Raw genomic sequence first — 27,732 nt, forward strand, 5'->3', positions numbered from 1 at the left:
CCGCATGTAGCGATCGTCGGCCACGAGCGCTGACGCCCGCTCGGAACGACCACCGGCACTTTAGCCATCTGGGCCTCGTGCGCCTTGAAGGTATCCACTTGAGCTTGGCTTCGGCAAGCGGACGCGTGGCAGCCGCTCTGCGCTGCATCGAGCCATTGGCCGATCGAGCGAGCTCATTCGAGCGAGCAGCAAGTGCTGTTCAGGTAACCCGCGGCGAGCCAAGCAGCCAGCAGCTCTGTGAGCACAGCGATGGCCACGTGTCTCGACACGTTAAGCAACGAGAGCTATCGGTACAAGGAGGAGGTTGTTTACAAGAGGGTGGGGATAGATAATTCTACGACTTGCAGACGCCGACAACAACGACAAGGACAGCAACGACGACATAGCCACGGGCGTCGTTACTGCACGGCGCTGGTGGTCCGCGGTCGGGACGAGGGGCTGAGGCTGCTGTTGGTCGTCGGCGCTGTGTGGAACGACTGCGTATGGAACGACGAGCTCTGCGGGTCGGACGACGTCATGAACGAGTCGGTCTGAAACGAGTCGCTGTCGTCGCTGCCGGTGAAGCTCGAGATGCGCGACCGGACAGTGTCCGAGCTTGAATCTTCAAACGACGAGTCGTCGTGCCACGTGCTCCGCACCGCCGCGTTGCTGTTGTTGACCGGCGTCACCAGCACCGACGACTCCATCGCCGACTGCCACAGGTTGTCGTGCATCGTCGACGAGCCGGTCGACTTGGCCGACGGCGAGTACTCGACGGACGGCGTGTGGAAGCTATGGGCCGAGTAGCGTGGCGATGCGAGCGCGGCGATCGGCGCCGGCGGCGGCGGCACCACGGTCGACGGCCGGGCGTTGGACGAGCTGCTAAACGAGTGGGTTGGCGGTGCGGGCATTTGGTAGTACGGCGTCGCCGTCGACTGGCTCCCGGACGGCGAGAAGAGTGCAACGTGCGGCCCGAGGCGCGACGTGTCGAGCGGCTCGTTGTCGTCGCCGAGGTCGCCGGTCGGCCGCCCGGGGTACTTGTGCGCGTACGACGCGGCCGAGATGTGGTCGTCGTCGCCATCGGCGGCGCGGGCCGCCGCCCGGCGAATGCCGATAAAGATGACAAGGAAGCAAAGAAGAAGCGCCGCAAAACTACCGACAAGAATGACCCAGAGCATGCTGCTGGTCTTGTTGTCGGATCCGGAGGCCGACGAGACAGGCGGCGCACTGGTGGCTTGGTTGAGGTCAGACGTTGCGCGGAGGCTTGGTGTCGGTGTCGGGACCTCGGTCGGTGGCGCACTCGTTTCTGCGGGCGTTGTGGTCGGTGCGGACGATGTTGACGGTTCTGGAGTCACCGTTGTCGGCGCAGGTGTTATGGTCGTCGGCGGGGAGGTTGAGGGTGATGGGGTCGGCTCTGGCGTCGGCGCCGGTGTTGGTGCGGGTGTCGGCGCAGGCGTTGGTGCTGGAGTAGGCGCGGGCGTCGGCGCCGGCGTTGGGGCTGGTGTCGGCGCAGGCGTTGGCGCAGGAGTAGGCGCGGGTGTCGGCGCCGGTGTCGGGGCTGGTGTCGGCGCAGGCGTTGGCGCAGGAGTAGGCGCGGGCGTTGGGGCCGGCGTTGGGGCCGGCGTCGGCGGATCCGTGGTCGTCCCATTACTGCCTCCGTCCAGCTGCCGCACACTCGTGGTCGGCGGCAAAACCTCGGTCACGCTGCTGTTCGTCGTCGCCGCCACGACCATGACGATCGCCAGGAGCACGAGGCGCTGCAAGTAGTTCATGCTGCGGGATTGCAATTCAGTCTGCCCGTCGCGGCGCAAGGGGACTCCCGGTATGATGATGAACTGGCACCGGAGCAAGGCCGTGGACAGGCCACGGGAGCAATATTTTATATCCGGCTGGATGTTGCCGCCAACGTGAGGCCAGTTTTTTTACTCAGTGACTTGGTGTTTGTATACGACCTCGGAAGTTGGCGATAAAAAAACACCCGAGCACGAACGACGTGACGCCACGTACACCTGTGGCGCCGAGCAGAGGGACCGGCGGTCACGACCTGGCAGCAGGACGGCCCGAGCTGCTGCTGACGGCCCGCTTGTGCTTGCGCTGACCAAGGCGCGAGGGCCATTCAATCGAGTTTGCATTGGCGCCTGCGCGTAATGCCAGGTCGACCATGTCTCCTGGGTGCTGTCTCGCGCGCCATTACTCGCGGTCGATGGAGAGATGAGAATGATGAAGGGCCTGTCGTTGGACGAACTTGCGGCTGCGGGCGGCGCTGTCGGCAAGGCTAGTAGTGGTTCGCTTCAGAATGCTTGGTTCCGGGCACAGATGAGCTCTCACCACAGTGGTCTGCAAGTGGACGGGCCACTTGACGTTACTAGCTACTCACGGCGCGCAGCTCCGGCGCACGCACGGTGCGATTCTGGTCGGACCACGCCGACGCCGCCAGGTGTATTAATACATTCTTTTGAAGTGGTTGTCGTCGCGACGGGACAGGAGGAGAAGACATGGTGTAGTTGATTCGATAAAATAGGGAAAAAGCCGCCTGCATTCGGCGACCCTTTTACAATTCGTAGGAGCCACGCTCTTGCTTGGTGCCACGGTGCGACGGAAAGTCGTCGACGCTCGACCCGAGACTCTCGTCGCGGCTCAGAAAGCTGCTGTCGCGGCTCACGTCGCTGCCCGAGTCGTCAAACTTGGCGCTGTTGTAGCTGTTGGTGTCGAGCCGGTCAATGTCGACGCCGTCCGAATCGTAGTTGGGTTTTTGCATCGCTTGCATCCACGCGTTCTTGCCGCTGTGGTTGCTCGGCTCGCTCGAGGTCGCCGACTCCCGGTCGTAAAACTCTTGCGGCGACGTCTGCCCGTACATGTCGGCGTACGGCTGGTGTTGCGCGGCGGCGGCGGCCGCGATCGCTGCCGGGGCCGTCGGCTGCTGGTACGGAGCGGCCGCATAGTCGTTCGAGTAGGCGTAGCTGTTGCCGGTGGTCGCCGTCGCGGTCGTCGCCGGTGCATACGCCGGCTGCACTGGCGTCATCGGCTTGGTGTTGTTGTTGTACACGGGCGTCACGTCCTTGGCGTTAAAGTCGTTGGGCGAGAGGAGGTCGTCGTCGTCGTCGTGCTTCTTCTTGACGCACATGTACACGAGGCCAGCGAGGACACCGACACCGCAAACGATGCCAACAACGATACCAATGACCGCGCCCGAGCTGATGCCCGAGTCACCCGAATCATTCGACACGGGCGTCGGACTCTTCGTCGTCGGCTTGGGCGTGCGCGGGGGGCCTGTGCCCAAGGACGACTCTGACGTTGGCGCGGGCGTCGCCTGGGACTGCGTAGGCTGCGGCGCCTGCGTCGGTTGGTTGGGCTGCGTCGGCGTCGGTGTCTGCGTCGGCTGCGTCGATGTCGGGACCGTGGTCGTCGGAACCGCCGATGACGTCACCGCCGGCGTCGTTGTCACCGGCACCGTGGTCACCGGCGCTGTGGTCGGGGCGACTGTCGTTTCCGTCGGCGTCGGCGACGGCGTCACGGTCGTCGTCACCGGCGTGGTCGTCGTCACGTTGTTGGCTTGAAGGCCACGGAGCGAGATGACGCTCTCTATCACGACAATGAGATATCGCGACACCCAGCGAGCGCTGCATACCATCGGCGGTGGCAGCAACAGCCACGGCGAGAAGCGCAGCGAACGAAGAGAAGACCCGCATGGAGGGTGGAGTACTGGCCTGCGTCAATACTGGAATGGAGTCGGCCTTGGCTGCATGTAGCGCACCAGCTGGCACGACCTTGTTCTCAGACGGCGCGCCAAGATGATTAATAAAATACCGACTGGTTAATGGTGTCGCAGGTTTACGCTGGCGGCTTGCATAATATTATTCATCGACGCGCGCGTAGCATAGGCAGCGCTGGCTCGCGTAACAGCGTGACCAACCTCCTGCGGTGGGCGACGCCGTGTGGGTGCAATGGCCCTTATCGGCGCAGTCACAGTCCGTCCACCAGCCCGCGTGATTCCACCGCGGAGCTTGCAATGCCATGGTCGAATGGCCGAATGCGCGTCGAGCCGCTCCGGCAGACGACTGCGATATGGTCGCCGGCGTCTCGTTCGCCGATGGCAGCTGGTGACCCATCTCCGGCAATAAGTGGAGCGTCGCAAGCAGTACTTGTTGTAGCAGTTGTCGTGTCTTCAACTGACTGGCCCACTTATCTCACTTTGATGGACCTGTTGATGGACGGCTACTCGGGCGGTTGATGGGCGTCAGGAGAGAAGGGGCGCTGGGATAAAAGGGTCAACTGCCGTGGATTCCTGCGCCACGGACATGGCACTTGACGACTCGACATGCATCCGCACGGGCGCGCGTTGCAAGCGCCGGCAGGTGGTACGTCTGGCAACATCCAATCGCTGATCATCACGATCATTCCGCGAACGAAGCGCCCCGACGCGACACCACCCGAGGTGCCGGCGCCAACCCCCGAGGCCACGGCCACGGACATGCCGTCGACCGACGAGACGCGCACGGTATCACCGGATGCCGCGCCAACACCGACGCCAACGCCGGCGCCAACACCGACACCCGCACCGACACCGACACCTGCACCGACACCCGCGCCAACACCGACGCCCACGGATACGCCGACGGATTCGCCCACGACGTCGCCAAGGCCGACAAATACAACCACATCGAGGCCGACCCGTACAGCATCGCCGCCGCCGACGACTGCCGTGGTCATGACACGTGTCCCGGTGCCGTCGATCTTGATTGTAGCGCCCGACGCGGACTTGGACACAACAACGACGCCTCCGCCCTCGAGTTTGCCGTCACCGACGTGGACGTCCCGACCGGCGATCAACACGGCGCCAGGTAGGATCCACGAGCACTAATGTCGACGGCTCATAGTGCATCGCTCGGAGTAGGTACAAAAAGCGACGGTCTGAGCCCGAGCTTGGTCGCGGCGCTCATTTGTGGCGCGGCCGTCGTCGTGCTTGCCGCGATGCTCTTGTACAACGACCACCGCCGTCGTCGGCGGGAGCGCAACGTGCGGAGTCTCACGGCCGTCTCGTGGACCAACAACACATCGCCGGCACTGCCACCGGCGACCACCTCCATGTCCAACTGGACATACCAGCCGAGCGAGTCGCTCGGTGCGACGCGGGGCGTCGAGTATTTTATGGACGGCACGACCATGCCAAAGGCGACCTCGTTTGCGCCGCTGCAGCCACGCTGGGCGCGCCGCAGCGAAGCGCAAGACGACGTGCCGCCCGAGATGCGCACCAACGAGTGGTACCAGGCGTCGCTTCCGGCGCCACCGCCACCACAAGAGCAACAACCCGAGTCGAGTTATGGCAGCGAGAGTCTGCACTCGGAAATATCCTTGTCGTTCCACGACAGCAGTGGCCGCGGCCCGTCGCGCTTGACGCGCACGAGCTGGGACTCGATGGAAGAGTGAGTCATAGCTATGTAGGAAGGTATCAATATTGTACGATAACATATATAAGCACCTGGACCTAGAATCGGCGCTAGCGTTTTCTAGTCAATTGTCGTTGGGGATGTGCTGGATTTGTGGTTAGGGTTTGGGAAGTAGCGGGATCCAATCGAAGCCTTCGAAGAGCATGTCCATGCCCATCGACCCAGCTTGCGCCTGCACGGCGTTGAGGCCCAGGAGGTTGGTCACGACGACCGCGTACGTATCGAGCGCTGTTGCTGCATCGGTCGGCGGCGGCGCCTCGCGGACCATAGTCTGCAGGTCGCCTTGTAGCGCAGTCACGGCGTGGCGCCACAGTTTGGCCAGCTGCCCCGTCGTGCCCAGAACCGTGCGCCACTAGTCGCACTGACAGTCGCTGTGCGCGTGCACCATTGCGTACCTTGTCAAAGACGGGGATCGGCAAGAGCTTCTTCAATACGCTCTGCGGAGCAAAGAGCGGCTGTAGCGTCGGAAACGCCCAGTTCCAGCTCGCCGTCTACGATAGAGTGACCGTCAAACGTCCGTCGACGTGCCACGTAGTGCAGTACTTTGGAGTAGGCGACGACCGAGACAAGGTACTGCATTGCAGACCAGAGCCGGTGTCGCGCGGCCGCGTTGGCCATGGCGACTTGGTCTCGCCAGGTCGTGGCTGTCACCGTCGATCGGCGACTATTGGGCTTCTTGAACGTGGCTTTTTCACGCGCCAAATGGGCGCTTGCCGCCGCGGTCGCCTCGGCCTCGTACTGGCTGTGCCGTAGGACTTGCTACATCCATTTTGGTCAAAGAAGGAGGTTGAACCAAAGCGACCTCGAGAATCTGCGCAACCGACTGCCGGCCGAGCCGCGACGACGCAAACGCGCGCAGCCCAAGGTGCTCGAGCACGTTGAAGCGCTTGTTGGTGAGCAGATCGCGCACCGAGACATTGAGCGCCACATGCACCTCGAACGACGAGACGAGGTTGTGTACTTGGAGCATCGACGGCAAGTCCGCGTCCACAAACACATTGAACGGATCGAGCGCGTCGGTGAAGAGGAGGACGACGCGGACGACAGGGGAGCCGTGCGTCTCGAGCCGCGACGGTGTCACGACTACGGTGCCATGCGTCAGCGCTTGGAGAAATGGTCGTGGCGCGCACCCAGCGTGCTATGGTAGTACGGCATAGAGGCAAAGTGGTCATGGAAGAGGTCGTCGACGATCGACTCCATCGCACGCGCCGTCTCGGCCAAAGCCTCGTCTACAGACATCGTCTCTGATATCTACAAGGTTTACAGTCGCACCCGAGATATCGCTGCGGGCGACAAAGTCGAAGTAGAGATAGCACTCGGCGCCGTCGTGGCGGTAGCCGAGCTTGTGCAATGTGGCAGACGCTAGACAGAGAGGTATGCGCCATGGAGTCGCCACGCCAGTGGGTACAGTCGACTTCGGTCGTAAAGGAGATTTGGATTTCTGCAGATGTGGCAAACTCGGGGTTGCCAACATCGAGCTTGAGCGTATACTCGCCATACGTCGTGGGCAAGAGGCGACCGACTGGGTGTATAAGGTCAACGACAAGCGATGATTGGTACGACGTAGTACGCTGAAGGAGGCCCGTGCGTGCAGCTCGCTGGACGTAGGTGCGTAGCGACTGAAGCGATGCGTGCATACGGCGCAGCACAGTGTACGTTCGTCGTTGCAGCGTCAAGACGGCCTGCGACCAGCTCTACACCCATCGTAGCTGTGCAGGCGCCATTCCTCCATGTGGTCGCACCGAGAGCATCGGTGGTGCGTAGCTCGAGAGCGCCAGCGCCACAAACGCGTCGCGGTAGATGAACGTCATGCAGTCGCTCAACCGAACGCGGGACATCTGCTTGTAGCCAAAGAGCCGAATCGCGCGGTTGCGCTGCAAAATGCACTCCATGCACTCGGCGTACACGCGCATGAGCCGCACGACGCTGTCGACAGCGCGTCGTGAGGCGAGAATGCCGGCGTCGGCGAGCAAGTAGGGCAGCTGCGCCATGGGCAGCTTTCCTACGCGTCGACATGCGATCCTCGTCGACAGTGCTACGGACGTACCCAGCGTCGCCGTGTCGTACGCTGCAAAGGTGGCCAAAAGATGCATGTGGCGAACGAGACCGTCGTCAATCCACGGAAGACCAAAGTACGTCAAGTCGGCGGCCAAGGGGTAGAGGTGCTCGGTTGCCTCGCGGTACAGCAGAAAGCCCTACGTGCCATCAGTGACGTATTATGCGTCTCACGGAGAGGAGACCTTGATGGTCAAGTCGCCGTCGGCGGTCGTGTTATACGCGTCGCTCATGTACATCTTCCACGACTCGATGTTGTCAACCACGTCGCACAGCGGGTCCTAGACCGCGTTCAAAAATGACGTGGCGCGTGCACGGACCTTGGACGATGGCGTCGACCGACCGAGCGACGTGAGGTAGTCGATGAACTCTTCGTATGACATGAAGCCATTGTGGTCGGTATCGAATGCGTGGAAGAGTGTCGTGCATTTGGCGACGCCAAGGGCGCTGAGCCGGCCGCTTGGAGTGTACAAGAGCCCGGCGTTGAGCACGTCATCGTCTTCGTCGTCGTGGGCCTGAAGAAAGTACGCGGCATCGTACCCGTTGGGCTCGCCCTCGCTCTTTGAAATCAGCGCTTTGGTGCTCTCGAGCGCATCCAAGCACGCGGCCCGTGCCTCCAGCAGCGCCTCCATGGTGTGACCCTTCGAGAATGCTCCGTGGTGCCCTCGTCGCAACGGCTAAAACCACCCAACATGCTCGAGATTGCCTCACTTTCGCCTTTGACTAGGTATGTACAGCCGCGAAGCGCATGATCCTACGCATCTTCGTACCGTGTTGCATCGGCGGTGCGTAGCTGATTGTGCGAAGGAAGACGTGGTGGTCGGCGACGTCATCCGCGACTTCTCTTGCTGGTGGCTAAAGAAACGTGATTTTAGCCTTCGTTTGCGCCTCGCTGATTGGCTGAAATGAAGTTGCACTTTGACACGGCTGGGGTCGGCAGTGCGCAATTGAAAAGGGTCCGATGACGACGACGACGACCGACTATGATGTGATCGTGCTTGGTGTCGGCGCCATGGGCAGCAGCGCGTGCTACCACTTGGCCAAGCGCGGTCAGCGCGTGCTCGGTCTCGAGCAGTTTGGGCCCGCGCACAACCGCGGCAGCTCCCACGGCAAGACGCGCATGGTGCGGAAGGCGTACTTTGAACACCCCGACTACGTACCGCTGCTTCGCCGCAGCTACGAGCTATGGGACAAGCTTGGCGCGTCGGTAGGCCGGCCACTCTTCCACCGGTCTGGCGTCGTCATCTTTGGTCCGGAAACCAAGACCAATGCGGACGACATCAATGTCCTCGCCGGCGTCCAAGCGTCCGCCGAGGAGCACGACCTGCCCCTCGAAGTGCTTTCGCGCGACGCATGCCATGCGCGTTTCCCGTACTTTCACGTGCCCGAAGGCTACATCGGGCTCTTTGAGGCGGACGCCGGCTACGTCGAGGTCGAGGCCAGCGTCAACGCGCACATTGAGCTGGCACGCAAGCTCGATGCCGACCTCCGCTTCAACGAGGCCGTGCTTTCGTGGGACGTCATCTCGGAAAACGCCGTGTCGGTTCGCACGGCGTCGGGGACGTACACGGCGGCCAAGCTCGTGGTGACGACCGGTGCGTGGTCGTCGTCGATGCTGCGCTCCGCATCGCTCGACCTCAAGGTGCACCGCGTGCCGCTATTTTGGTTTGCGCCGGCGCCGACGGAGCGTGGTCGAGCGCTCGCTGCGACGCCCAACATGCCCTGCTTCGCCATCGATCTGCCCTGTGGGTTTGTGTACGGTTTTCCGTACGTGGACGGCGACGGCGTCAAGATCGCGCCGCACCTGCCTGGCGCTGTCCTGGACGACCCGTCGTCGCTGCATCCAAGCGTGCTTCCCGGCGAGCTCGATCCTGTCGCCGAGTGCGTCACCACGTGCTTTCCCGACCTGCTGCCGGCTCCAACGACGTCGGCGGTGTGCATGTACACCATGTCCAAAGACGGTCATTTCATCATTGATGCCCATCCGGCACACCCCAACGTCGTCTTTGCCGCCGGGTTCTCAGGCCACGGATACAAGTTTGCTCCCGTGATCGGAGAAATCCTCAGCGACTTGGCCACGCACGGGTCGACCGACCACCCGATCGGCTTTTTGCGCCGACGCTAAGGCCGACGACACTTGCAGCGATAGCCGAGTCGAGGCAGTTGGTGTTTCGATGCAGCCTATACTACAATGGCAATGTGTGTACAGTTCTTTGCATTTACGTGCTGTCGATTCTATGGTACTTGGTGCGTCTGGCTTCGCGACACCTGCCAACGCGGTCCTCGGAGCTCCGAGCTGCGACTTGGTACGGTGAGATTGCGTTGATGTGCGGGTTCCTCCAGCTGGCGTCGACCAGAGTGCCCTGATTGTTGCATTGAAATAAGAACACAGCAGCAGGTAAAAATAGGTGCACCTCGCATGGACCGGCGCGCGATATCGGCACAGCAACCGGCGCCGTGCCACGCTTCAAGCTTCACGATGCCCCTCACAGCACCGAGCCGCGTTCGCGCGACGACGTCGCCGTTGCCGGTGCAGAAGGCCCTGCTTAAGCCGGCGCACCACGTGCCGCCCGTGGGCCACACGAGCGCACCGATCACGACAGCCGTCGCGCCGACGGTGCGCCGGCGAAAGAGCCGGCATACGTACGCACCATTCCGACCGACTGTGTTTAGCGACAAGCTCCTCGTGCCCGAACAGCACGAGTACGTCGTGCCACGCGACTTGGCCGCAGACAGCGCCAAGCGCTGGGCGACGCGGGGTCCCATCATGGGCTCCACCCCCAAGCTTGATGTCAAGAGTGGCGCAATGTACGCGCCGACACTCGACTGCATCTACGACACGGGCAAACACACACTCGGCTACCGCGTGCACCGTACGATTTACTGCTTTGCATCATTATGTGGTTGGTGGCGTTAGTCGAGTGGATCGTAGATTCGCTGTCGGGCTCGACGCTGTGGAACTCGACCAAGCGCTTTGTGGACCACCAAAGTACGACGGACCGCGTTGGGCCTGGCGCCTACGAGAGCGTCACGGCGGCGTGGGAGAAAGCGCGGAGCGTCAAGAAGTACCCGTCGCTGCCACCGAGCCCGGGGCACCGCGCGTCGTACCGGCCGCACGTCGACGACGAGACGTCGGAAGGCCAAACGAACGAGCTCGCGCCATTGGACACGTGGAAGCGCACGACCAAAGCCGTGTCGCCACCGACCGTTGCGTTTGACAAGGCAACACGCACGACGTGGATCGACGTGCAGCGAACGCGCGCCGACAAGATGCGGGCGCTGCCGTCCTCGGCGTCGTGCCCCGTACTCGAGCTGCCTAATTACATCAGCGGTGTACGCACCGGTGTCTTAAAGCTGTAGCCTAGCCATATACATCTACGACTGTCCTGAGTATTCTGTCTCAATGCAACCCCGCTATCGTCGTTCTAGCTCAAGCTTCTTCCAACGACAGCGCGTGGTATCACCAGTTTCGAGCCGGCGGACATAGGAACGACGCAACAAGCCCGATGATCAAGCGGTAAGTAGCTTCGCGTTTGGCTTCAAGCGTAGCTCTACTTTGGAGGACACGTCGCACGAGCTTTGCCAGCTTGAACACAAACACAATACGACATCCATAAACCTTGGGTGATGGCTCTGATTGCACAGGGAGACTGAGGGAGACGGACACTAGTTCGGAAGGAATGGCGACTCTCATTGAACGAGGTGGTCTCTTGGCTCGAATTAGAGTATCTCCACGAGACATCGACAACGCCACACGCCGCAGCAGCGCCAACGTGATCGTTTTATGAGCCGTGTGGTTACTGTGATTGCGTACGCGCGCTTGGGCGTAGAAAGGTCGCGAGGGGTTTCACAGCAACGGCAAAACCCGAGTACTACCACTTTTAGACACCGGCGCCGTGGCGCGAAGCGACACTGATGGAGGACAAGACGCGTCTTCCGACTCTGCCGCCGCGACGGCTCACGACGACGCCGTCCGATCGCCGGCTGAGCGACGCGACACCGCTGACAGAGTCCTTGGCACTGCCAGTGACCACCGTTCGACTCGACCAGAGCAACCCGCTCAAACGGCGTAGCTTCCTCGACCACCGCGTCGAGTTGGCGTCGCAGCGCAAGTCCAAAGTCTCCACCGAGAACGGCAGTCGGTCGCGTCGGCTCATCGAGTCGTCCAAGGTCACGCCGAGCTACCTCGGCGGCGCGGGCCAGCCCGGCTACTCGGGGACCATGCACCGCTACTCGCTTCGGTTCGCCAACCTCCATTTAGAAGACATCTTTTGCCGTCATTACCGACACTATGTGCTCGGGAAGGTGCGCAGCGCTTGCATCTTTTCGATCGTATTGCACCTTCTCATGGGCGTCGTCGAGTTCAGCTTTGGGTACACGACCAACCACGCGGCCCAAACCGGGCTCCTTCTCATCCGCGCCGCCGCCATCGCTCTCACGTTCGTGTTTCGCCACTTGACGTTCCGGCCGTGGTTTAGCCTCCGCTTCGATACCGCGATGGTCACATATTATCTCGTCCTCGGCCTTCTCCTGCTTGGCACGAGCGTCGTTGTGCAAGTCGCGTCCAACGGCAGCGACGACACGTCGCTCTACTTTTTCTACGCGGGTCGGTGGTCCCAAGCCTCGTCGCTCCTCTTCATCGCGATGCTCTTTCACTCGACCGGGCTCATGTTTCGAGCCGCTTGCCTCTGTGCGTGGCTACACACGCTGCTCATGCTCATAGTACCCTTCACCATCTACTCTTCCAACGCAGCGATCTGGGACCCGCAGGTACTATGTTCTGTGTATCGTCATTTCGTCATTGTCTATGTTGCTAGATCGCATTTGGCCCAGTCTTGACGGCCTTTTGTATGGTCTCCACGTACCACAACGAACGTCATGTTCGGCTCGAATTTGTCTTGCGCTACAACGTCGCCGACGACCGCAAGCGGCGCGACGACCTCCTCGAGACCATGCTCCCCGCGCACATTAAGGAGAATCTCAAGGCGAATCGCACCGACGGTCTCGCCGAGCAGTACGACGAGGTGCGCCGCTCGTCGCCTCTGCTTCTTATCGTATGTATGGGATTAGGTGTCGATCCTCTTTTGCTACGTGAGTGACTTTGGCCGGCTGTCCAAAACGACGCCGGCGATCGAGCTTGTGAAGCTTATGAACCGCATCTTCTTTTGCTTTGACAAAGCCACGGACGCTCGGGGCGTCTACAAGGTCGAAGCTATCGCGGAAACGTACATGTGCGCGGCGGGCGTGCCCGTGAAGGACCCGTTTCATCACGAGCGCATCGCGGACATGGCGCTCATGATGATGTACATCCAGCAGCAAGAGCGCTGGACGTGCCAAGGCGAGGAGATCCACCTCAAGATCGGGATTCACAGCGGCCCGGTGGTCGCCGGCGTCATTGGCAGCAAAACGTACAGCTACCACCTCTTTGGCGACACAGTCAACACGTCGTCGCGCGTCTGCTCGTCGTGTCTACCAGGCAAAATCCAAATCAGCGCCCAAACGTACGAGCTTCTCATGCGGTCCGGTGGCTACGACATTACGCCCCGCGGCAAAGTCGCGCTCAAGGGCAAAGGCGAGCTCATGCTGTACTGGCTCAACCGCAAGGTCGCGCGGCCATGTCACGGCATGGCGGGGCTCTCCGATGCGTTCGATGTGGCCGAGGACAGGGCTATCACCACACAGCTGCATCGCATGTCGTCCGTGAACGCGACCAAACTGGCTCCGACGACGACCGCGGTCGCCACCGACGCCCTCCAAATGCACCGAATGACGCTGGCGTTCCAGCTCAAGCCCGGTGTCGAGATTCCCAAGCGACTCGGTGGCGCGTACGCCTCAAACATGGAGAGCTCATTCATGGTCAAGTACAACATCAACAACATGGGCCAATTCCGAGCCGCGCTACGGGTCGGTGTCGTCGTCCTCGCCTTGACCACTGTGTTTGAGGTGCGAATTCTTGTGTTCCAACTGTCCCCAGCATTTGATTAGATGCTGACACTGGCGAAAAACCTCGAGCTCTCTGAGAGTGTACGCTCGTCCGTGCTCGCGCTCAACGTCACGGCTGTCCTCGTGCTCGTGCTCGTCTTGGCGTATAGCTACACCACGTTCTTTCTCCTCCACATGCAGCAAGTCGCGGGGGGCGCGGTCGTCGTCGTTATTTCGCTTCTCAACTTGAACCTGCTCTTGCAGCCAACGCGCAATTTCCTCACCGCCAACGTCATCTACATTGTGTCTGGGAGTCTCCTCCTCCGCTTTCGCTTTACGATTGCGATGCTGGTCAATATCTTCAAGTACGTATTTCTACGACTGCTGTCGACTCATGCAATATGCACAGTATTGTCGTGTATCTCGTGCTCGTCGCGGTCATTGGCGCCGGCGTTGCCAACATTGTCGGCTACCTCGTCGTTACGGGCTTTTCGTTCAGCATTGGCCAAGTCGCTTGCTACAAGCGCGAGATTGGCCTGCGCATGGACTTTTTACTCAAACACACGCTCAACGCCGAGAAGCGCAAATGCGAAGTATGTACAACATTGTCATTCGACTATATGCATGACAATATATGCATACATATAGGAACTGCTTGCAAACATGCTCCCGAGCCAGCAGTACGCCGAGGCGCTTTTACTCCAAGGCACCATTGTCGACGAGCTCGAAGAAGTCACGCTCCTCTACTCGGACATGGTGGGCTTCACCGCGCTCAGTGCCACCCTCAAGCCCGTCGAGTCGTGTCTCTTTCTCAACAAAGTCTACTCGGCCTTTGACAAGCACCTCGATGCGTTTGGCGTGTACAAGATGGACACGGTCGGTGATGCTTTTATTGTCATTGGCGGTACATTTCCCTAATTTTTACGAGGTATTGCATTTCTTTGGTCATTTAGGACTGCCCAACTACAAGAGCGAAAAGTCCCATGCGATCGCCATTACCGCATTTGCGATCGAAATGCTCCGCGAAATGGAGGCCTTTCGGAAATCCGAGAACGTCAACTTGCAGATGCGCATTGGCATTCACAGCGGCAAGGTCGTGGGCGGCGTCGTCGGTATCAAGAAGCCGCGCTATCTCATTTGGGGCAGCCAGACCGTCGTCGCCAACGCCATGGAGTCTAAGAGCTTGCCCGGGCACATTCAGATCTCAGCGGCCACGCACGCCAAACTCGCATCTTGCGACGAATTCAAGTTTATTCCGCGCGGCGCCGTGGCCATTGACGACTCGCAGTCGATCGAAACGTATTTTTTGGACGTACGCAACGTATTTTGTCGGAATCGATCGCTCAAGTGTGATGTTAGATGGCCAAAGCGCCGGCCAAAACAACGATTCTCAACAAGTATTTCAACGCACTGGGCGCACGGCGCGTGACGACGCGCCGAACAACGAGCGAACGCCAGCTCACCGACACGCTTCAGAAAGCAAAGGAGTCGAACCCGTTCTTTCACCAACTGGATCAGCCGGTCGAGGGCATCCGCATGGCCGACGCAATCACCGCCATGCTCAACCGATCGCGCACGAGCTCTGCGATCAGCGCTGCAAGCACACCCAAGCTGGCGATTTAGCTCACAATATTTAGTTATGAAACAGTGGTTAAGATATTCTGTTTCGACAGTGAAACGTTCAGGAATGGATCCGCTGCGGTCGCTTGAGAGCCACTTGGCGGCCATCGACCTCCTCGAGGCCCAAGACGGCGCGGCCGACGTCGTTGCGATTCCTTCGTACGGTATGCGCCGTAGCATCTCGCTGCTCATCCCCGACAGGCCGCTCAAGTCTCTTGGGCTACAAGCCGCGCGCTTCTGGGACGAGACGTCTGGCAGCAAGGAAGATGCTCTCTTGTGGCCGTCAACGCCGATCGTGACGCGGGACGACCGCACTGACAGCCTTGTTGGCGCGCAGGTACGCGACTCGATGGCTCTTGGATGCACGGAGACAGCGTAGGTGCAGCCACTGCAAGCCATGGCGAGTGACTCGGACGAAGCCAAGGCGTTCAGTGGGCTTCTCACCTCGACGTCGGCGACATTGGGCGCCGAGTCTGCCGTACGAAATCGCATTCGAAGTCATGACTTTTCACTGCCATGGGCTATGCTAGCGCCTCTTTGCTCGACTGCAGCAACGACTCTTGGAGCAGCACGCCGCCGAGGTCGTGCGGCTCAACGCGACGCACCGCCACGAGCTCGATGCGCAGAGAGTACCGATTCGCTGGTATCTGTATCTTGGTGGCGACAGCGTTTCTAGCGATCGGTACACGCCGTCTCGTCCAAGCAGCAGCGCCTGCAGACCATCGCCGCGCGGCAAGAGGCCATTCTCTTGCGCGTCGCGGACGCACTGCAACGACGCACTCTCGACACGGTACGTCAATATGGGCGCTGGAAACGGTGCGATAGTAACGAGGTAGCGTCGGCGGTGGTCGAGCGCATACTCGGCCGGTCGGTGTCTCCATGCATGGACGCAGTACATGCTGGCGCGTCGGCAAAAGCGCCAGCACCTGCGCCGCGCCCTATCGCTTTACATTTCGGTGGGTCCCGCCGATGCTGCGCTACTGACGTTGCTGGGTAGCGACTGCCCCGCCGTCCGTTCCAGCACTGGCGCTCGTACATCCGCGCCCAGGCACAAAGCCGGTCAGCTCAAACGCAAAGCAGTGCGCACGCACAAGAAATCTACGCGCTGCAAGATGCCCACACAGCCGAGCTTCACGAGGTTTTGACCACCAAATCCTAGAGTACACGTACACACATTGATGTAGCTGCGCGACCAGCTGCACCGGGCGCAGATTGACATGGATGCATATGCGCTCGAGAAGACCCGCCTCGTACAGTTCATTCCATACAACTTGGGTCCGGAAGCAGGCTGATGTAGGAGGAAGACGTGCGGCGAGTCTTCTTGAGGGGCGTCTCGGCCATGAATTTGGAAGCGCTGAGTTTGTTTCGGTCGCGGCCACGCGATGAGATGGCGCTCGATGCCGACGACAGCGAGCCCCGCCCGTCGCACGCGATACCAACGCCGCTGTACAGCACTCGCTCGTAGCGCCCTTCTGCCATGGAGAAGGTTGCTGCACGAACAAGGGTTCACTGCTTGCATACACGTCCACCCACTCAAACAATACTTATGTACGTTGGCACGGTTATCCCTCGTCGTCGTCGTCGTCCAAACGCGGGGCTTCGGGCGCGCCGTCGGTGACTTTGCGGCGCGCATTCATTGTCAGCACGTCGTGGAAGGCTTCCTTCTTGATGCCTGGCCACGGCGACGCCAGTAGGAGCGTGAAGCGGCAGCCACAAGCAACTACGTGGCTCATTGCACATCGGCCGAGGAGATGGATGCGGGCGTACTCGAGGCCACGGGGCCGTAGCCCCATGTCTTGACGGCGGCGATGACGTCGGGGTCGGGTGCAATCTCGTTGGGTGTCGGGCGACCGAGGCACCCGGATGTATTTCGGCCCCATGTAAAGACCGAGCCGTCGGCACCGAGCGCGACCGAGTGGTACGCCGAGACATGGACATCGACGCACTTGACCTTTCGACGCTGCAGCTCTGGCACACGAGCTACGCAGCAGATCAAGCAGGATCCACGGACTCGAACGATGTACTGGGGAGCAAAGCTTGTTTCTGTTTGCCGAGACCGAGCTGACCGTGCAGACCTGTCCCGAACGCGTAGACCCACCCGCCGGCGTGTCGCAGTGAGGTGGAGGACGCTGCTTTCGTGCGCGGAGCTGCAATGCAGAGCGTGTGCCAGTTCCCGCAGGTGACGCGCAAGACAAAGTCGGCTTCGAGCGATGTCACGAGCGTCGGTGCAATGACGTCACCGGTCGTCTGGAGACCGAGACGGCCGCCGTCGCCGCAACCAAACGTATATAGATGGCCGGCCGTCGTGACGACCCCCGTGTGGACGGCGCCGCATGCCACGGACGACACTTTGACCGGCACCGGAAAGGACACGAGCGTCGGTGACGGAAAACACACTTGGAGGTGCTGGTCCTTGATGCCTTCCCGCTTGGTACTGCCGACGCCCAGCTGGCCTCTACGATAGACATTGATACGATCGAAATATCAATTGCATTCTTGCACCCCCAGGCGGCGCCAAAGGCGTACACGTGGCCGCCGTTCGTGCTGACGACCGTGTGGCAGTGACCGACACCGACACTCGTGACCACCATGTTGCGCAAGTTTTCGAGCAACTGCGGCCCCGGCGCCTATGGTACACAGTAGAACCAACTATAAGACCTGGGTGTGCACCTCGGGCGCGCGCACGTGGCCAAGGCCGAGTTCGCCAAAATCGTTTTTGCCCCATCCAAAGCACTGCCCGGACGAGTTGAGCGCAACGACGTGGCCCGATGCGCGCGAGCAGGAGATGCTCACCACCTCCTCAACGCGAAGGCTCCGGACGACCCGGGGGAGAAGAAAGGTATCGCTTTGTGAGCCGTGGTCGCCTTCTTGGTTGACGTCGTGCACCTCGAGCGGCAGGTGCCCAATCGGCGCGACGCCATTGCCACCCCAGCCGTACACTTCCCCGTCGGCCGAGAGCGCGTAGGCAAAGTCCGCATCAAATCCCTACGCGCCAATATTGTCCTTGGCAACAGGAAAAAATACGACTAAGTTACCGTAAACACTTGGACGATTTGCCGCCCTTTGAACGCCATGATTTCGGTCGGACTCGCCATGGCGTCCCGATGCCCAAGGCCGAGCTGGCCTGCAAAGTTGTTGCCACAGCCAAACACGCCGCCCGACACTACCCGTCGCTCATATTTGCGCTGTTGCAATCATCACGTGCTTACCTTCGAGACGCTCGCGCTTCCGGGCTTCCTTCTCGAGCTGCTTTCGCCGGGCTTCGATCGCAGCCGCGTTGACCCAATCTTGAAGCCGAGCGACAAGTGCGACCTTCTTTCCGTCCAAGTCGACGCCGAGGAGGTCCGCGGCCGCGCGGAGCTGGCGCGTAGAGAGCTTGGTAAAGTCGACGGTGACCCAGAACTCGCGCGTCTTGGGGTACGACGCGATCGGGACGCCCTGCGTATTTGTCGTTCGTCCACTTGTGTCGTGCTTAGAGTTACCTTGTACGTGGCAGGTGGCAGCCGGACCCAGGACGACGACGACGCCCGCGGTGACGCCGCCACCTGCTGGTACGGGTCGTGCGATCGCTTGTGCTCGCCTTCCATGCGCATTTGCGACCGCAATTGGTCTTGCTGCATGTCGAGCACCTTCTTGGCGCGCTGGAGGCGAATGCGCTCGAGCGGGTTCTGCAGCATCAGTCGCCGATCCGAACGTTTCACGCACGTTTGAATCGTAGACGTTCAATGTGTGTGTGCTCCAAGCGCTTGCACCAAAAGCGACTTGTTTTGGCCACGAACGATAAGCTCTTATTGGCGTTGCGGACGACACAAGCTGCCACGTCAACGGCAAACTCGCAGTGCAAAGTTACTTGCCGAGGCCACCAGCTGACGGGGAAGAACACATGTACGCACTCATGCGGATGATCTGCTGCATTTGATGTCAACTGCCAAGCGGGAGGAGCTCGCGCTCGGCCAGCGCAAGCTCGAGCTCGAGCAGCAGCGGTTCCTTCTCGACAAGGCGGAGCGTGAAGCCCGCTTCCATTTGGAACGAACGGAGCGCGAGACGCAGCTCGAGTGTATGCGCTGCACGATCGAGTTTATGCACACCAAATTTATGTCCAGGAGCACGAGTCGTCGATAGTCCAGTCAAGCTTGAGGAGGTCGCTAGTCGTAGTAAGGTGGAAAACATGTCCTAAGTTTGCGCTCATCGGGAATTGCAGTGTTTAAATTCGGGTCTTGACGGATTGGAATTTCGAGCCAATCAAATCGCGTCGTTCCAACGAGCCAATCACACGAGGCTCACGGCAACGGAGGAATGGCGCTGTGGAACCCACTGGGCCTCGCCGGCTATGGCTCCGACTCGGACGAGAGCGACGCGGGCGGGATGAGCCCACCTGCGGCGCCGTATCACACCTCGCCCAACCCTGCGCCGGCGCCGACCGAGAAGCCGGCGCAGGCAGAAGCGCGGGCGCACGAACGACATGGCGATGGCCTGCCCGAGCTGCCGCCGCTGCCAACGGGCGCATGCAGGCCGGCGACGCAAGCCAAGGTCGACCAGTACATTGCGCACACACAGCGTGGTCTGAGCTTCACGGCGAGTCTTCGCAGCAAGAAGGAGTTTGACAACCCGTACATTCTCGAGAAGGTTGTCGACTACTTTAGCATCGAGGAGATGCAGAGCAACATGGACAAGGCCAAGTTCAATCCGTACGGATACCACGTGGGCGACAACTACAACCGCCTCGCGCTCGCGCTGCGCTCAGAGCAGGAGGCGTTTGCGCAGCAGTGCGAACTCAATCCGACTCTGCGCTTCACCGCGCCATCGTCGTTTGCAAACTAGATAGTATAAACTCCAAAAACAGCCAACTCTCATATCTCCTTACTGCATTTGTTTGTGTCGTAGCTTTGGGCAGTGTACACACTGCAGCGAGGGTCGAGCCATCGTCCACGAATTGCCGGCATCTAGACCGCACTACATGGACAAAGCTAGCGCTAAATGGAGTCATACCAGCGATACACGCTTGCACTGATTGGCCGGTCATGGCTTCACCACTGCCCAGATACAACAAGAACCAGTGTCTTAATGCTGCGCATTCTTCTCGGCCAGCATTAAGGGGTACGCCTGGCCCTTGCCGACGCCTTTGCAAAACCCACGGGCGATCGCGGCGTCCAGCGCGGCGACCTTGGGCGTTGTGTCACGAATCACGTCCTTCCATTGCGCGACGCTGGCTGTCGCGGCGCTCACGAGGCCGCGCAGATGCTCGGTGGTACCGTCAAACTGCCGCTTGGCGTTGCCCCACAGCGTCGCTTGGGTCTTGAGGTGGAGATACAGCCGGTGCTGGACAACACCGAGCTCTTTTGTGGCTTTTACGCGTTTGTCTTCGGCTGTTTTGAGCGCTGCCTTGAGCGCTTTGGCCTCGGCCACACTGCGCATCAGGGTTGCGCAGTGGGCGCACGGCAGTGGCAGCGTGTGCACCTTGCAACGCGGGGCAAGCGGCGACGTATCGATCTCGTGGAGCTCCAGCGGGTGGTCGTAGAGGCACTTGGCGCGCCGGTGAAAGGCGTGGCAGACGCCGGTGCGGGCAAAGTCGGGGCACACGGCGCGCTGGTTGTCTTGCGGGTACAACGATCGCATGTGCGACACCTAAGCCGCGTCACTCCTTGCCAATTTTACTTCAAGAATCGACCGAGGACCTTGGCGTACATCTTGTCCAAAGTGATGTGCTTGCACGGTGGAAGGAGCGTGCACACAGTGCAGCGCCGAAGCGGAAATGTGACCTCTGGGATCGAAAGGACTCGGCTGTTTGTCTCCGCGCCTGTATTTGCCGGCAACGATTTGCGAACGTTCTCGGTGCTGAGGTAGTGGTGCGTCAGAAACAGCTTCTGGAGCAGCTGCACGGTTGGGACACATTTGGCTTTTCTTCGTGCGACGAGCGACTCGATCGCCGACCGCTCATAGCCAATCTACGGTCGCCAGGGACCCTTAATGTTCTTGTTGGACTATCGCATTTGGATACGCGTTCAGAAGTGCAGATGCGCAGAACCTTCTCGAGCACGTGCGCGGGTGTGAGCGGCACCAACGGAATGCACTTGCTCGACGACTAGGCATCGATAAGACTCGGAAAGCGACGATACCCGAAGGACGGCGTACGCGGATCTGCTCGGTGACGCGGCTCGCATCGGGCGTCACGGTCAAGATGAAGTAAATGGACTTGGTGTTGATCGTGTCCCATATCGGGCCGAGCGTGTGCTGCTGCACGCGGGGGTTGAGCCTACGCAGGTGCTTTGACGATGGCGCACGAGACTGTGTCCGGCTACCGATCAAAGTTCTCGATCGCAATGTAGAGGTACTTGTCGACCAGCACCGTGTGCTTTTCGTGGTACCGCGTGAACGCCTGGACCTTGACAAGCAAATCGCGCTCACTACCGTACACATGTCAGATCGTACTTGGCATCCGCTGCCAACTCAATCTGGTCGGCTTCCAGCGACAAGGTGCATCGCTTGCGCTCGGCCACCGCGGGGTACAAGTGCGCCAGAAGCAGTTGCATGTACGACGTCTTGCCGACGCCGGGCGGCCCCTACCACGCTGCGTGAGAGACCGTTGACGCCCGAGGCGCTACGAGGATGAGGATGTTTTGGCCGCGCTCCTTGGGCGACACGGGCTGGCTCAAAAGTGTGAGCTGCTCGACGGCGCTCTCGTTGTTGAGAAAATCACTCGCCTACAAGCTCCCTAAGTCGAAGGCGGCGGCGACGACGGCGAACGGTCTGTGGTCGCATCGTGATGCCCCTGCATGCCACATGAGGTATGCAAGGCGAGAGAAGGTACGCACCAGTCGGCCGCCTTGTCGCTCTCGTTGGGGCTGCGTGGCTTGGCCGGACAGGGATAGGCCAAGAAGAGCTTGTCCGTCGCATTGAGGAAGCCATAGCGTTCGCGCCAGTCGCCCGTCTTGTCCGCGTGCCCCTTCATGATCCAATGTGCCAGCTGGTGTTGTAAAAAACGCGTCTGTTGGCGTTAAACGCAATAAAACGTAGGTGTTTTGATTGTTGCTGCCACTTATTGCCACTCGAACTCAGAGGACGCTGGACATCCCACAGAATCAAGCGTGCGGCGACCACTACAACTCCCGTCACCGAGAGCTTGCACCCAAGCACACCACTCTGCTACATAACCAGTACTACATGTATTAGTACAGGACCAGCGACGCTGGCTTGCCCACGGCCTTGGTCCCATCGCATATCACTCCAACGTACTGTACGCTGCAACAAATGGGGCGTATTGCCATTGGCGTCGATCCATACCGTTACTCTGGCGCCGTTGCCAACGGGCAAGGTTGGCACGTTCGAATTCGGTTTAAACGTCATTTAACGCATTTCTTGTTCGCCGAGCATGGTCACGGACGACCTCGCGCCGCACAAGCGCGAAGCCATCGTGCGCAAGGTGCTCATCGGGCTCTGTGCGTGGATCGCATGCGCGGCCATGACGCCCTTCAAGGACGGACCCTCGGACAAGTTTGCGGGCGGCATGGGCTGCATGGCGCTCTTCTTCTCCATCATGGACCTGCCGTACCACGCCCGCTTCAAGCGCATCGTAAGCGGCTTCGTCGGCGGCGCGCTCGTGGCCGCCGGCGTCTGGGTCCTTGTCAGCACCGACTGCAGCGGCGACTTGTGCAGCTACGCGTACGCGGCAGTTGTCTTTCTCTTTGCGACAGCGCTCCTCGAGGCTCTGGCATGGCGCCTCGTGTGCCCCAACCTCGTCATGGCAGCGGACGACGACTTCAGTCGCAAGCGCGCCGAGGCCTTTCTCTGCTACCTCCTCTGCATCGACCGCATTCTCTTGTGTGTCTACCTCGCGGCGGCCATCCTCGTCGTCGTGGCCGTCTCGCTCAACTCGTCCGCCACGTTTGTGCTCGCCGCGTTCCTCCAGTTCCTCCAGCTCACGAGCACGTGGATCCAGCTGCGCAGCGTGCGCAAGAACCTCTCGATCGAAGCCACGTTCGTCGAGGCGCCTTGAAACACCCGTCTTGTGGGCTTTAGTACGCTAGTCAATGTATATTCCAACTTGTTCCTACTTGCATCCGTGCAAGCCAGCCATACCACTGATGCCAATAAGATCTGGAGGCGACCCATGTGTGACGTGGCACGCTGCAAGGCGACTGCACATAATTCTCAGCAACGTGTCAATGACACCCATCGGTGTGGACGACGCTTAATCGGAGGTTTATTAAGAACGAAGCAGGAGGATCTGGCTTGTTCGGCGTAGTGCACTAGGCAGCGAATGTCTTTTACCCGAAACAAAGAAGTGAGAGAGATCGCGAGAGGAAATATATCGGTGTGGCATTTTGAGATGTGCTTGTCAGAGGGGCAAGAAGCGCACGAGTAGGGCGTGGATGCTCGAAGGCTCAAGGTGGCGTGTCGAGATCGTTGCGGACGCGGTCGGTGCGAGTCTCTTGCATTGCAGCTTGCATCAAGAGACTCGATGCCAGCGATACCTGCATCTGGCGCTGGTTTGCCACGTGGTGCTAACGCCACTTTTTTACTCGTTCGCGCCGGAATCTGGGAATCTAGAAATCTGATTGCTCATCTTTGCTCTGCAGGGTCTTCGCCTTTTCAAGGCCTGCCAAAGCGCACACCTCCATGTCATGATCACAACTGGGACTTTGTGACTCGAATTGTGTGTCGGTAGCGCTCACCAACGTGCTGCGTGCCGGTACTACAGCCTCAAAATTTGCAGCAGCAGCAGCTCTGTGATCGTCTTATCACAGAGCATCCACAGAACCAGCTTTGGAGGAGCTCCGCGTGATCCACAGCCGTGCGACAACTCTGCTCGCGTCCTGCGACGTGCTGTGTAAATCCGCCAGCGTTCGCCTCTAAAATCCAAAACTTTGGCGGCGAGTTCAAGCGTTGCACATGCTTTTGAAGCACGCTCGTGTCGCCACGATAGCTACGTTCAGCGTCCTCGCTGCGCCTTCTATGGGATTCATCCGGCACCTACAACTACAAACCGGGAGGGGGTGGGAGGATGCACCGGGTTTGAGGTACCGCCTCGAGGGTGCTGCCGTGTACACTGCCATTTTGGATCGTCGACAAGGAATCGTGCAAGAAACAAAGTCGAGAATTCAGGAAAAACCACCTTTCACCAGCTGGGTTGAGTTTGCACTTGGGCGGTTTTGGCAAGATTCTGGCGCCAACGCCACCTGGGAAGTCCGCATTCTGCCGATTGGCCATCTGAAAATCAAATGATCCAATCATATCGCGTGCAGCCCGATACACGACAGGCCATTGGTGCATTCGAATCGGGTAAAAGTCGGTTTGACACACACCCCGACCCAACGTCGCATGTCCACGCCAGCGCCGACGGTCAACCACTTCTTATTTACATCTTCTCGCCACTCTATTACAATGAACGTTCCTCTCTCTCGGACATCGCGGTCGTGGCACGCACTGCGCAAGCAGACGACGACGCTGCGCATCTCGCCGTCGTCGTCTCGCCACACGAGTCTTGTCCGGTCGTTCTGGACGCCGTCGTCGCCGCTACAGGTGGCCGTCGCGGGTCTCACAGCCCTCGGTATGAGCACGGTCGTGTCGCCTACCTCGGCGCACAGCCGCGCACATGCGCACAAGAAGACTACGAGCATTCGTGAGACCTGCGCCACGGACCAATGGACCATCTGCGATGACGCGCTCGGCACAGGAGCCTTTGGTGTTGTACGTCTTGGCGTCTCGCGCACGACGGGCGAGAAGGCAGCAATCAAGTCGCTGCACGCCCACCGCGCGTCATTGCACCGCGAAATCCACGCGCTGCGAAAGATCAAGTCGCTTGGCGGTCACAAGAACATCATCGACCTCAAGGACGTGTACACGGACGCGGACGACCGCGTGTGCGTCGTGACCGAACTCGTCGCGGGCGGCGAGCTCTTTGAGCATATTGTCACCTATGGCGCGTTCTCCGAGCTCGACGCGCGCAAGATGATTCACGACATTGCGCAAGGCATTTTGTTTCTTCATGCGAATGGACTCGTGCACAAGGACCTCAAGCCCGAGAATGTGCTTTTGCGCTTCAAGGAAAAGCGCGCCGACAACGAAGCCAAGCTCGCCGACTTTGGCAGCGCGGGCCCACCCAGCGTGTTTAGCCGCACGGACGACGTCGGCACGTCGGCGTACTTGCCACCGGAGCTCCTTGAAGCCACCAAGGACGGCGTGCTGTGCTCGCAGGCCGCCGACATGTGGGCGATCGGGTGCATTTTGTACATCTTGCTCACGGGCATGCATCCGTTCGATATGGACGGCGCGCTGCCCGAAGAACTCATCGAGATGCGCATCAAGAAGAGTGACGTGAGCTTCGACCACCCGCGCTGCACGGATCTCTCGGCCGACGCCAAAGACCTCATTGCCAAGCTCTTGGCCAAGAACCCAACACACCGCCTCTCTGCGACCGAGATGCTCGAGCACCGATGGATGACGCAACAGTCCCAGACAAACCCGCTATTTACGATCGATATTTTCCACCCGACAGACACCACTCGCCCCCTGTACACTAGCGCTACTGAAAAGTAATATACGATTCAATGAACCTGTCTTTTAGCGAGGGACTCGGAGGATTTAGTACTGCTGCCCAGCCAAACCGGCAGCACTTACTGATACTAGTATCGCAAGAGCTATCGCAAGCCTATGCAGATGTACAGTCATGGGGATCAGCCGACAACGCCCAACGACACCCTTTCGAGTTGCTCCACGGCGTCGGCGTACGATGTGGCGAACTTGCACGACCTCCTTTCGGTTTGGCAACGTTGTCGGGCGTGGCCTGGGAGTGTTGCGAGAGAATGCCTTGAGGTAGGGAAGGACTACTAGTACGATACCCGTGTTGTCAGATGAAGGCTTGCGTGTGGAAGTCAAGTCAAAATATGCGTTTGGCGACTAGAACGGATAGCTACTACAGTACATAACGACCTAGAAAGCAATCGCTAGGAGATTAATGCGCCGAGAGAGCAGCGTAGCGTAATGAAAGTCACAAAGAACGTACGAACTAGGTACTAGTACACTACTGCCGTGTTGAGCCCACGTATCGCCAGCGTGGAGCTCCGTTCAATGGGCGCCTCCGAACGAGTTGCTGTCGCTTGGGCAGCACTCCCTTCGAGCTCTCTCGTCAGTACCGTTTACCACAGAGGTACTACCTCAACGCGACAGAACGTGCTGCTTGCCATCGCCAGATCTGCCGCAGGCGACCAGCAATTCCACACAAGGTTCAGACGCCGTGGCGTCGACAGCATAGCCCGAACCCACGTCCACCTCTGTCTCTCCGCTGTCCCCGTACGGTCGCTCGACATTCCATCTTCATCGGCAACCCGCATTCTCTCCCTTCTCCACGCATCATACCGTGACGATCTTGCGTCATCTCTTCACCCGCCATCTCATCTCGCCAACGCTCCATCAACTCGAGCCAAAGCGTCGATCGGCCAACGACTCTATGGCAACCCAGCAGCAGATCGTACAGCGCCAGAAAGGCCAAGCAACCCGAGGTGCTTTGACACGGCGTGTTTATCCGTATAACGATCTCGGTATCCGTACCTGCCTGTGGTTGGTGGAACGGCGAAATCCTTTGAAATTGAATAAAACCCTTTGAGACTGAATGCGATTTGAAAACCAGTCATTTTGGCTGTGGGGAATTGAGTTTGGCATTTGACATTTTACCATGGGTCGTGTTATTCGTGGCCAACGTAAGGGTGCCGGCTCGATCTTCCGGTCGCACACCAAGACGCGCAAGGGCGCCGCCGCTTTCCGCGTGAACGACTACGTCGAGCGTGAGGGCTACATCAAGGGCGTGATCAAGGAGATCATCCACGACCCGGGTCGTGGTGCCCCGCTCGCCCGCGTCTCGTTCCGTGACCCGTACCGCTACCGCATCCAGCACGAGCTCATGATCGCGGCCGAGGGCATGTACACGGGCATGTTCATCTACGCCGGCAAGAAGGCCAACATGGCCGTCGGCAACATCCTCCCGCTCTCGCAGCTCCCGGAAGGTACCATTGTGTGCAACGTCGAGTGCCGCATCGGCGACAAGGGCAAGTACGCTCGCTGCTCGGGCGACTACGCCGTCATTGTCTCGCACGACGAGGACAAGGGCAAGACCAAGATCCGTCTTCCGTCGGGCTCCAAGAAGACCATCCCCTCGGCGTAAGTTTTCCATTCGATATTCGATCGCCCGGGCGCAAGCCCGTGGCACACGCCCACGCAGTATGCGTACGCTGCTGCGTGGTGCTGTGTAGTAGTTCCCATACTACTTTCCCCGCTTGATGCGGTGCGTAAGTATTCCGATGGGCGCGCTCGATCTCTCTCTATGGGTTGGCAGGCATTGATGGTCAAGTTGCTGTGTAGCTGCCGTGCTATGGTCGGTGTCGTCGCCGGCGGTGGCCGCACGGACAAGCCCCTCCTCAAGGCTGGCCGCGCGTACCACAAGTACAAGGTCAAGCGTAACGAGTGGCCCAAGGTGCGTGGTGTTGCCATGAACCCCGTGGAGCACCCCCACGGTGGTGGTAACCACCAGCACATTGGTCACCCGTCGACGGTCCGCCGTGACGCGCCCGCCGGTAAGAAGGTCGGTCTCATCGCCGCCCGCCGCACGGGTCGCCTTCGTGGCATCAAGAAGCTCGAGAAGGACAACTAAATGGTTGGCCTACCTCGCTAGTCTTCAAGTCTTGGAAATGTCAATACAACACGACTCAAAACAACA

The 27,732-nt window shown here is 59.9% G+C and overlaps 14 protein-coding genes across 15 annotated transcripts; 9 read left to right on the plus strand and 5 right to left on the minus strand.

Annotated features, from left to right (window-relative positions):
• Window positions 1-285: 285 nt before the first annotated feature.
• On the minus strand, window positions 286-2,454 carry SDRG_02301 (hypothetical protein). Its single transcript, XM_008607881.1, has 2 exons — window positions 2,308-2,454; window positions 286-2,254 (listed from the first exon to the last, which is right to left on the minus strand). Exon 2 carries the CDS (start codon window positions 1,749-1,751, stop codon window positions 399-401), a length of 1,353 nt encoding a protein of 450 aa, XP_008606103.1. The 5' UTR covers window positions 1,752-2,254; window positions 2,308-2,454; the 3' UTR covers window positions 286-398.
• An 11-nt stretch (window positions 2,455-2,465) lies between these two features.
• On the minus strand, window positions 2,466-3,762 carry SDRG_02302 (hypothetical protein). Its single transcript, XM_008607882.1, has 2 exons — window positions 3,608-3,762; window positions 2,466-3,561 (listed from the first exon to the last, which is right to left on the minus strand). Exons 1-2 carry the CDS (start codon window positions 3,666-3,668, stop codon window positions 2,531-2,533), a joined length of 1,092 nt encoding a protein of 363 aa, XP_008606104.1. The 5' UTR covers window positions 3,669-3,762; the 3' UTR covers window positions 2,466-2,530.
• Window positions 3,763-4,181: 419 nt separating this feature from the next.
• Window positions 4,182-5,474, plus strand: SDRG_02303 (hypothetical protein). The gene is made up of 2 exons (XM_008607883.1): window positions 4,182-4,820; window positions 4,874-5,474. Exons 1-2 carry the CDS (start codon window positions 4,298-4,300, stop codon window positions 5,404-5,406), a joined length of 1,056 nt encoding a protein of 351 aa, XP_008606105.1. The 5' UTR covers window positions 4,182-4,297; the 3' UTR covers window positions 5,407-5,474.
• SDRG_02304 (hypothetical protein) lies at window positions 5,419-8,258 on the minus strand. Its single transcript, XM_008607884.1, has 12 exons — window positions 7,802-8,258; window positions 7,667-7,762; window positions 7,474-7,621; window positions 7,169-7,428; window positions 6,997-7,120; window positions 6,835-6,948; window positions 6,699-6,788; window positions 6,557-6,655; window positions 6,229-6,509; window positions 5,970-6,185; window positions 5,822-5,917; window positions 5,419-5,778 (listed from the first exon to the last, which is right to left on the minus strand). The coding sequence occupies exons 1-12, from the start codon at window positions 8,111-8,113 to the stop codon at window positions 5,524-5,526; spliced, it is 2,091 nt and encodes a 696-aa protein (XP_008606106.1). The 5' UTR covers window positions 8,114-8,258; the 3' UTR covers window positions 5,419-5,523.
• Window positions 8,259-8,420: 162 nt separating this feature from the next.
• SDRG_02305 (hypothetical protein) lies at window positions 8,421-9,699 on the plus strand. Its single transcript, XM_008607885.1, has one exon. The coding sequence runs from the start codon at window positions 8,443-8,445 to the stop codon at window positions 9,604-9,606; it is 1,164 nt and encodes a 387-aa protein (XP_008606107.1). The 5' UTR covers window positions 8,421-8,442; the 3' UTR covers window positions 9,607-9,699.
• Window positions 9,700-9,874: 175 nt separating this feature from the next.
• On the plus strand, window positions 9,875-10,911 carry SDRG_02306 (hypothetical protein). The gene is made up of 2 exons (XM_008607886.1): window positions 9,875-10,354; window positions 10,414-10,911. Exons 1-2 carry the CDS (start codon window positions 9,901-9,903, stop codon window positions 10,839-10,841), a joined length of 882 nt encoding a protein of 293 aa, XP_008606108.1. The 5' UTR covers window positions 9,875-9,900; the 3' UTR covers window positions 10,842-10,911.
• Window positions 10,912-11,346: 435 nt separating this feature from the next.
• Window positions 11,347-15,026, plus strand: SDRG_02307 (hypothetical protein; the record flags this gene model as incomplete). The annotated part of the gene is made up of 8 exons (XM_008607887.1): window positions 11,347-12,251; window positions 12,299-12,505; window positions 12,552-13,424; window positions 13,467-13,768; window positions 13,813-13,996; window positions 14,052-14,307; window positions 14,357-14,715; window positions 14,763-15,026. The coding sequence occupies exons 1-8, from the start codon at window positions 11,397-11,399 to the stop codon at window positions 15,024-15,026; spliced, it is 3,300 nt and encodes a 1,099-aa protein (XP_008606109.1). The 5' UTR covers window positions 11,347-11,396.
• Window positions 15,027-15,090: 64 nt separating this feature from the next.
• On the plus strand, window positions 15,091-16,488 carry SDRG_02308 (hypothetical protein; the record flags this gene model as incomplete). Its single annotated transcript, XM_008607888.1, has 8 exons — window positions 15,091-15,360; window positions 15,403-15,501; window positions 15,554-15,652; window positions 15,700-15,813; window positions 15,860-15,979; window positions 16,021-16,161; window positions 16,208-16,273; window positions 16,321-16,488. The coding sequence occupies 8 exons, from the start codon at window positions 15,091-15,093 to the stop codon at window positions 16,486-16,488; spliced, it is 1,077 nt and encodes a 358-aa protein (XP_008606110.1).
• Window positions 16,489-16,527: 39 nt separating this feature from the next.
• On the minus strand, window positions 16,528-18,700 carry SDRG_02309 (the record flags this gene model as incomplete). 2 transcript variants are annotated; one of them, XM_008607889.1, is made up of 8 exons in its annotated part: window positions 16,528-16,743; window positions 16,791-17,003; window positions 17,048-17,478; window positions 17,526-17,650; window positions 17,694-18,008; window positions 18,059-18,186; window positions 18,233-18,461; window positions 18,506-18,700. In XM_008607889.1, 8 exons carry the CDS (start codon window positions 18,698-18,700, stop codon window positions 16,586-16,588), a joined length of 1,794 nt encoding a protein of 597 aa, XP_008606111.1. In that variant the 3' UTR covers window positions 16,528-16,585. The 2 variants fall into 2 exon arrangements, with proteins under 2 accessions (XP_008606111.1, XP_008606112.1); XM_008607890.1 differs by having other exon boundaries at window positions 16,791-17,478.
• A 581-nt stretch (window positions 18,701-19,281) lies between these two features.
• On the plus strand, window positions 19,282-19,890 carry SDRG_02310 (hypothetical protein). Its single transcript, XM_008607891.1, has one exon. The coding sequence runs from the start codon at window positions 19,320-19,322 to the stop codon at window positions 19,842-19,844; it is 525 nt and encodes a 174-aa protein (XP_008606113.1). The 5' UTR covers window positions 19,282-19,319; the 3' UTR covers window positions 19,845-19,890.
• A 194-nt stretch (window positions 19,891-20,084) lies between these two features.
• On the minus strand, window positions 20,085-21,972 carry SDRG_02311 (hypothetical protein; the record flags this gene model as incomplete). Its single annotated transcript, XM_008607892.1, has 9 exons — window positions 20,085-20,648; window positions 20,699-20,968; window positions 21,022-21,105; window positions 21,156-21,276; window positions 21,323-21,427; window positions 21,471-21,583; window positions 21,626-21,724; window positions 21,768-21,792; window positions 21,836-21,972. 9 exons carry the CDS (start codon window positions 21,970-21,972, stop codon window positions 20,085-20,087), a joined length of 1,518 nt encoding a protein of 505 aa, XP_008606114.1.
• Window positions 21,973-22,287: 315 nt separating this feature from the next.
• On the plus strand, window positions 22,288-23,133 carry SDRG_02312 (hypothetical protein). The gene has a single exon (XM_008607893.1). The coding sequence runs from the start codon at window positions 22,393-22,395 to the stop codon at window positions 23,014-23,016; it is 624 nt and encodes a 207-aa protein (XP_008606115.1). The 5' UTR covers window positions 22,288-22,392; the 3' UTR covers window positions 23,017-23,133.
• A 1,187-nt stretch (window positions 23,134-24,320) lies between these two features.
• Window positions 24,321-25,594, plus strand: SDRG_02313 (CAMK/CAMK1 protein kinase). The gene has a single exon (XM_008607894.1). It carries the CDS (start codon window positions 24,342-24,344, stop codon window positions 25,557-25,559), a length of 1,218 nt encoding a protein of 405 aa, XP_008606116.1. The 5' UTR covers window positions 24,321-24,341; the 3' UTR covers window positions 25,560-25,594.
• Window positions 25,595-26,661: 1,067 nt separating this feature from the next.
• SDRG_02314 (60S ribosomal protein L8) lies at window positions 26,662-27,698 on the plus strand. Its single transcript, XM_008607895.1, has 2 exons — window positions 26,662-27,176; window positions 27,378-27,698. Exons 1-2 carry the CDS (start codon window positions 26,695-26,697, stop codon window positions 27,664-27,666), a joined length of 771 nt encoding a protein of 256 aa, XP_008606117.1. The 5' UTR covers window positions 26,662-26,694; the 3' UTR covers window positions 27,667-27,698.
• The last annotated feature ends 34 nt before the right edge of the window (window positions 27,699-27,732 follow it).

Source organism: Saprolegnia diclina (genome assembly GCF_000281045.1).
Source record: "Saprolegnia diclina VS20 unplaced genomic scaffold supercont1.5, whole genome shotgun sequence".
Taxonomy (NCBI): domain Eukaryota; phylum Oomycota; class Saprolegniomycetes; order Saprolegniales; family Saprolegniaceae; genus Saprolegnia; species Saprolegnia diclina.

Bases quoted from the DNA above. Each gene is read 5' to 3' on its own strand.
- SDRG_02301 (XM_008607881.1), bottom strand. From the start codon at position 1,751: ATGAACTACTTGCAGCGCCTCGTGCTCCTGGCGATCGTCATGGTCGTG.
- SDRG_02302 (XM_008607882.1), bottom strand. From the start codon at position 3,668: ATGCGGGTCTTCTCTTCGTTCGCTGCGCTTCTCGCCGTGGCTGTTGCT. The intron at 3,562-3,607 runs GTATGCAGCGCT...TTGTCGTGATAG, and splicing joins TGTTGCTGCCACCGCCGATG to AGAGCGTCATCTCGCTCCGT.
- SDRG_02303 (XM_008607883.1), top strand. From the start codon at position 4,298: ATGCATCCGCACGGGCGCGCGTTGCAAGCGCCGGCAGGTGGTACGTCT. The intron at 4,821-4,873 runs GTAGGATCCACG...CGCTCGGAGTAG, and splicing joins GGCGATCAACACGGCGCCAG to GTACAAAAAGCGACGGTCTG.
- SDRG_02304 (XM_008607884.1), bottom strand. From the start codon at position 8,113: ATGGAGGCGCTGCTGGAGGCACGGGCCGCGTGCTTGGATGCGCTCGAG. The intron at 7,429-7,473 runs GTACGTCCGTAG...GTCGACGCGTAG, and splicing joins GTACGACACGGCGACGCTGG to GAAAGCTGCCCATGGCGCAG. The intron at 6,510-6,556 runs GTGCGCGCCACG...ATGGCACCGTAG, and splicing joins GTACTACCATAGCACGCTGG to TCGTGACACCGTCGCGGCTC.
- SDRG_02305 (XM_008607885.1), top strand. From the start codon at position 8,443: ATGACGACGACGACGACCGACTATGATGTGATCGTGCTTGGTGTCGGC.
- SDRG_02306 (XM_008607886.1), top strand. From the start codon at position 9,901: ATGGACCGGCGCGCGATATCGGCACAGCAACCGGCGCCGTGCCACGCT. The intron at 10,355-10,413 runs GTACGATTTACT...AGTGGATCGTAG, and splicing joins ACTCGGCTACCGCGTGCACC to ATTCGCTGTCGGGCTCGACG.
- SDRG_02310 (XM_008607891.1), top strand. From the start codon at position 19,320: ATGGCGCTGTGGAACCCACTGGGCCTCGCCGGCTATGGCTCCGACTCG.
- SDRG_02312 (XM_008607893.1), top strand. From the start codon at position 22,393: ATGGTCACGGACGACCTCGCGCCGCACAAGCGCGAAGCCATCGTGCGC.
- SDRG_02313 (XM_008607894.1), top strand. From the start codon at position 24,342: ATGTCCACGCCAGCGCCGACGGTCAACCACTTCTTATTTACATCTTCT.
- SDRG_02314 (XM_008607895.1), top strand. From the start codon at position 26,695: ATGGGTCGTGTTATTCGTGGCCAACGTAAGGGTGCCGGCTCGATCTTC. The intron at 27,177-27,377 runs GTAAGTTTTCCA...GTTGCTGTGTAG, and splicing joins AAGAAGACCATCCCCTCGGC to CTGCCGTGCTATGGTCGGTG.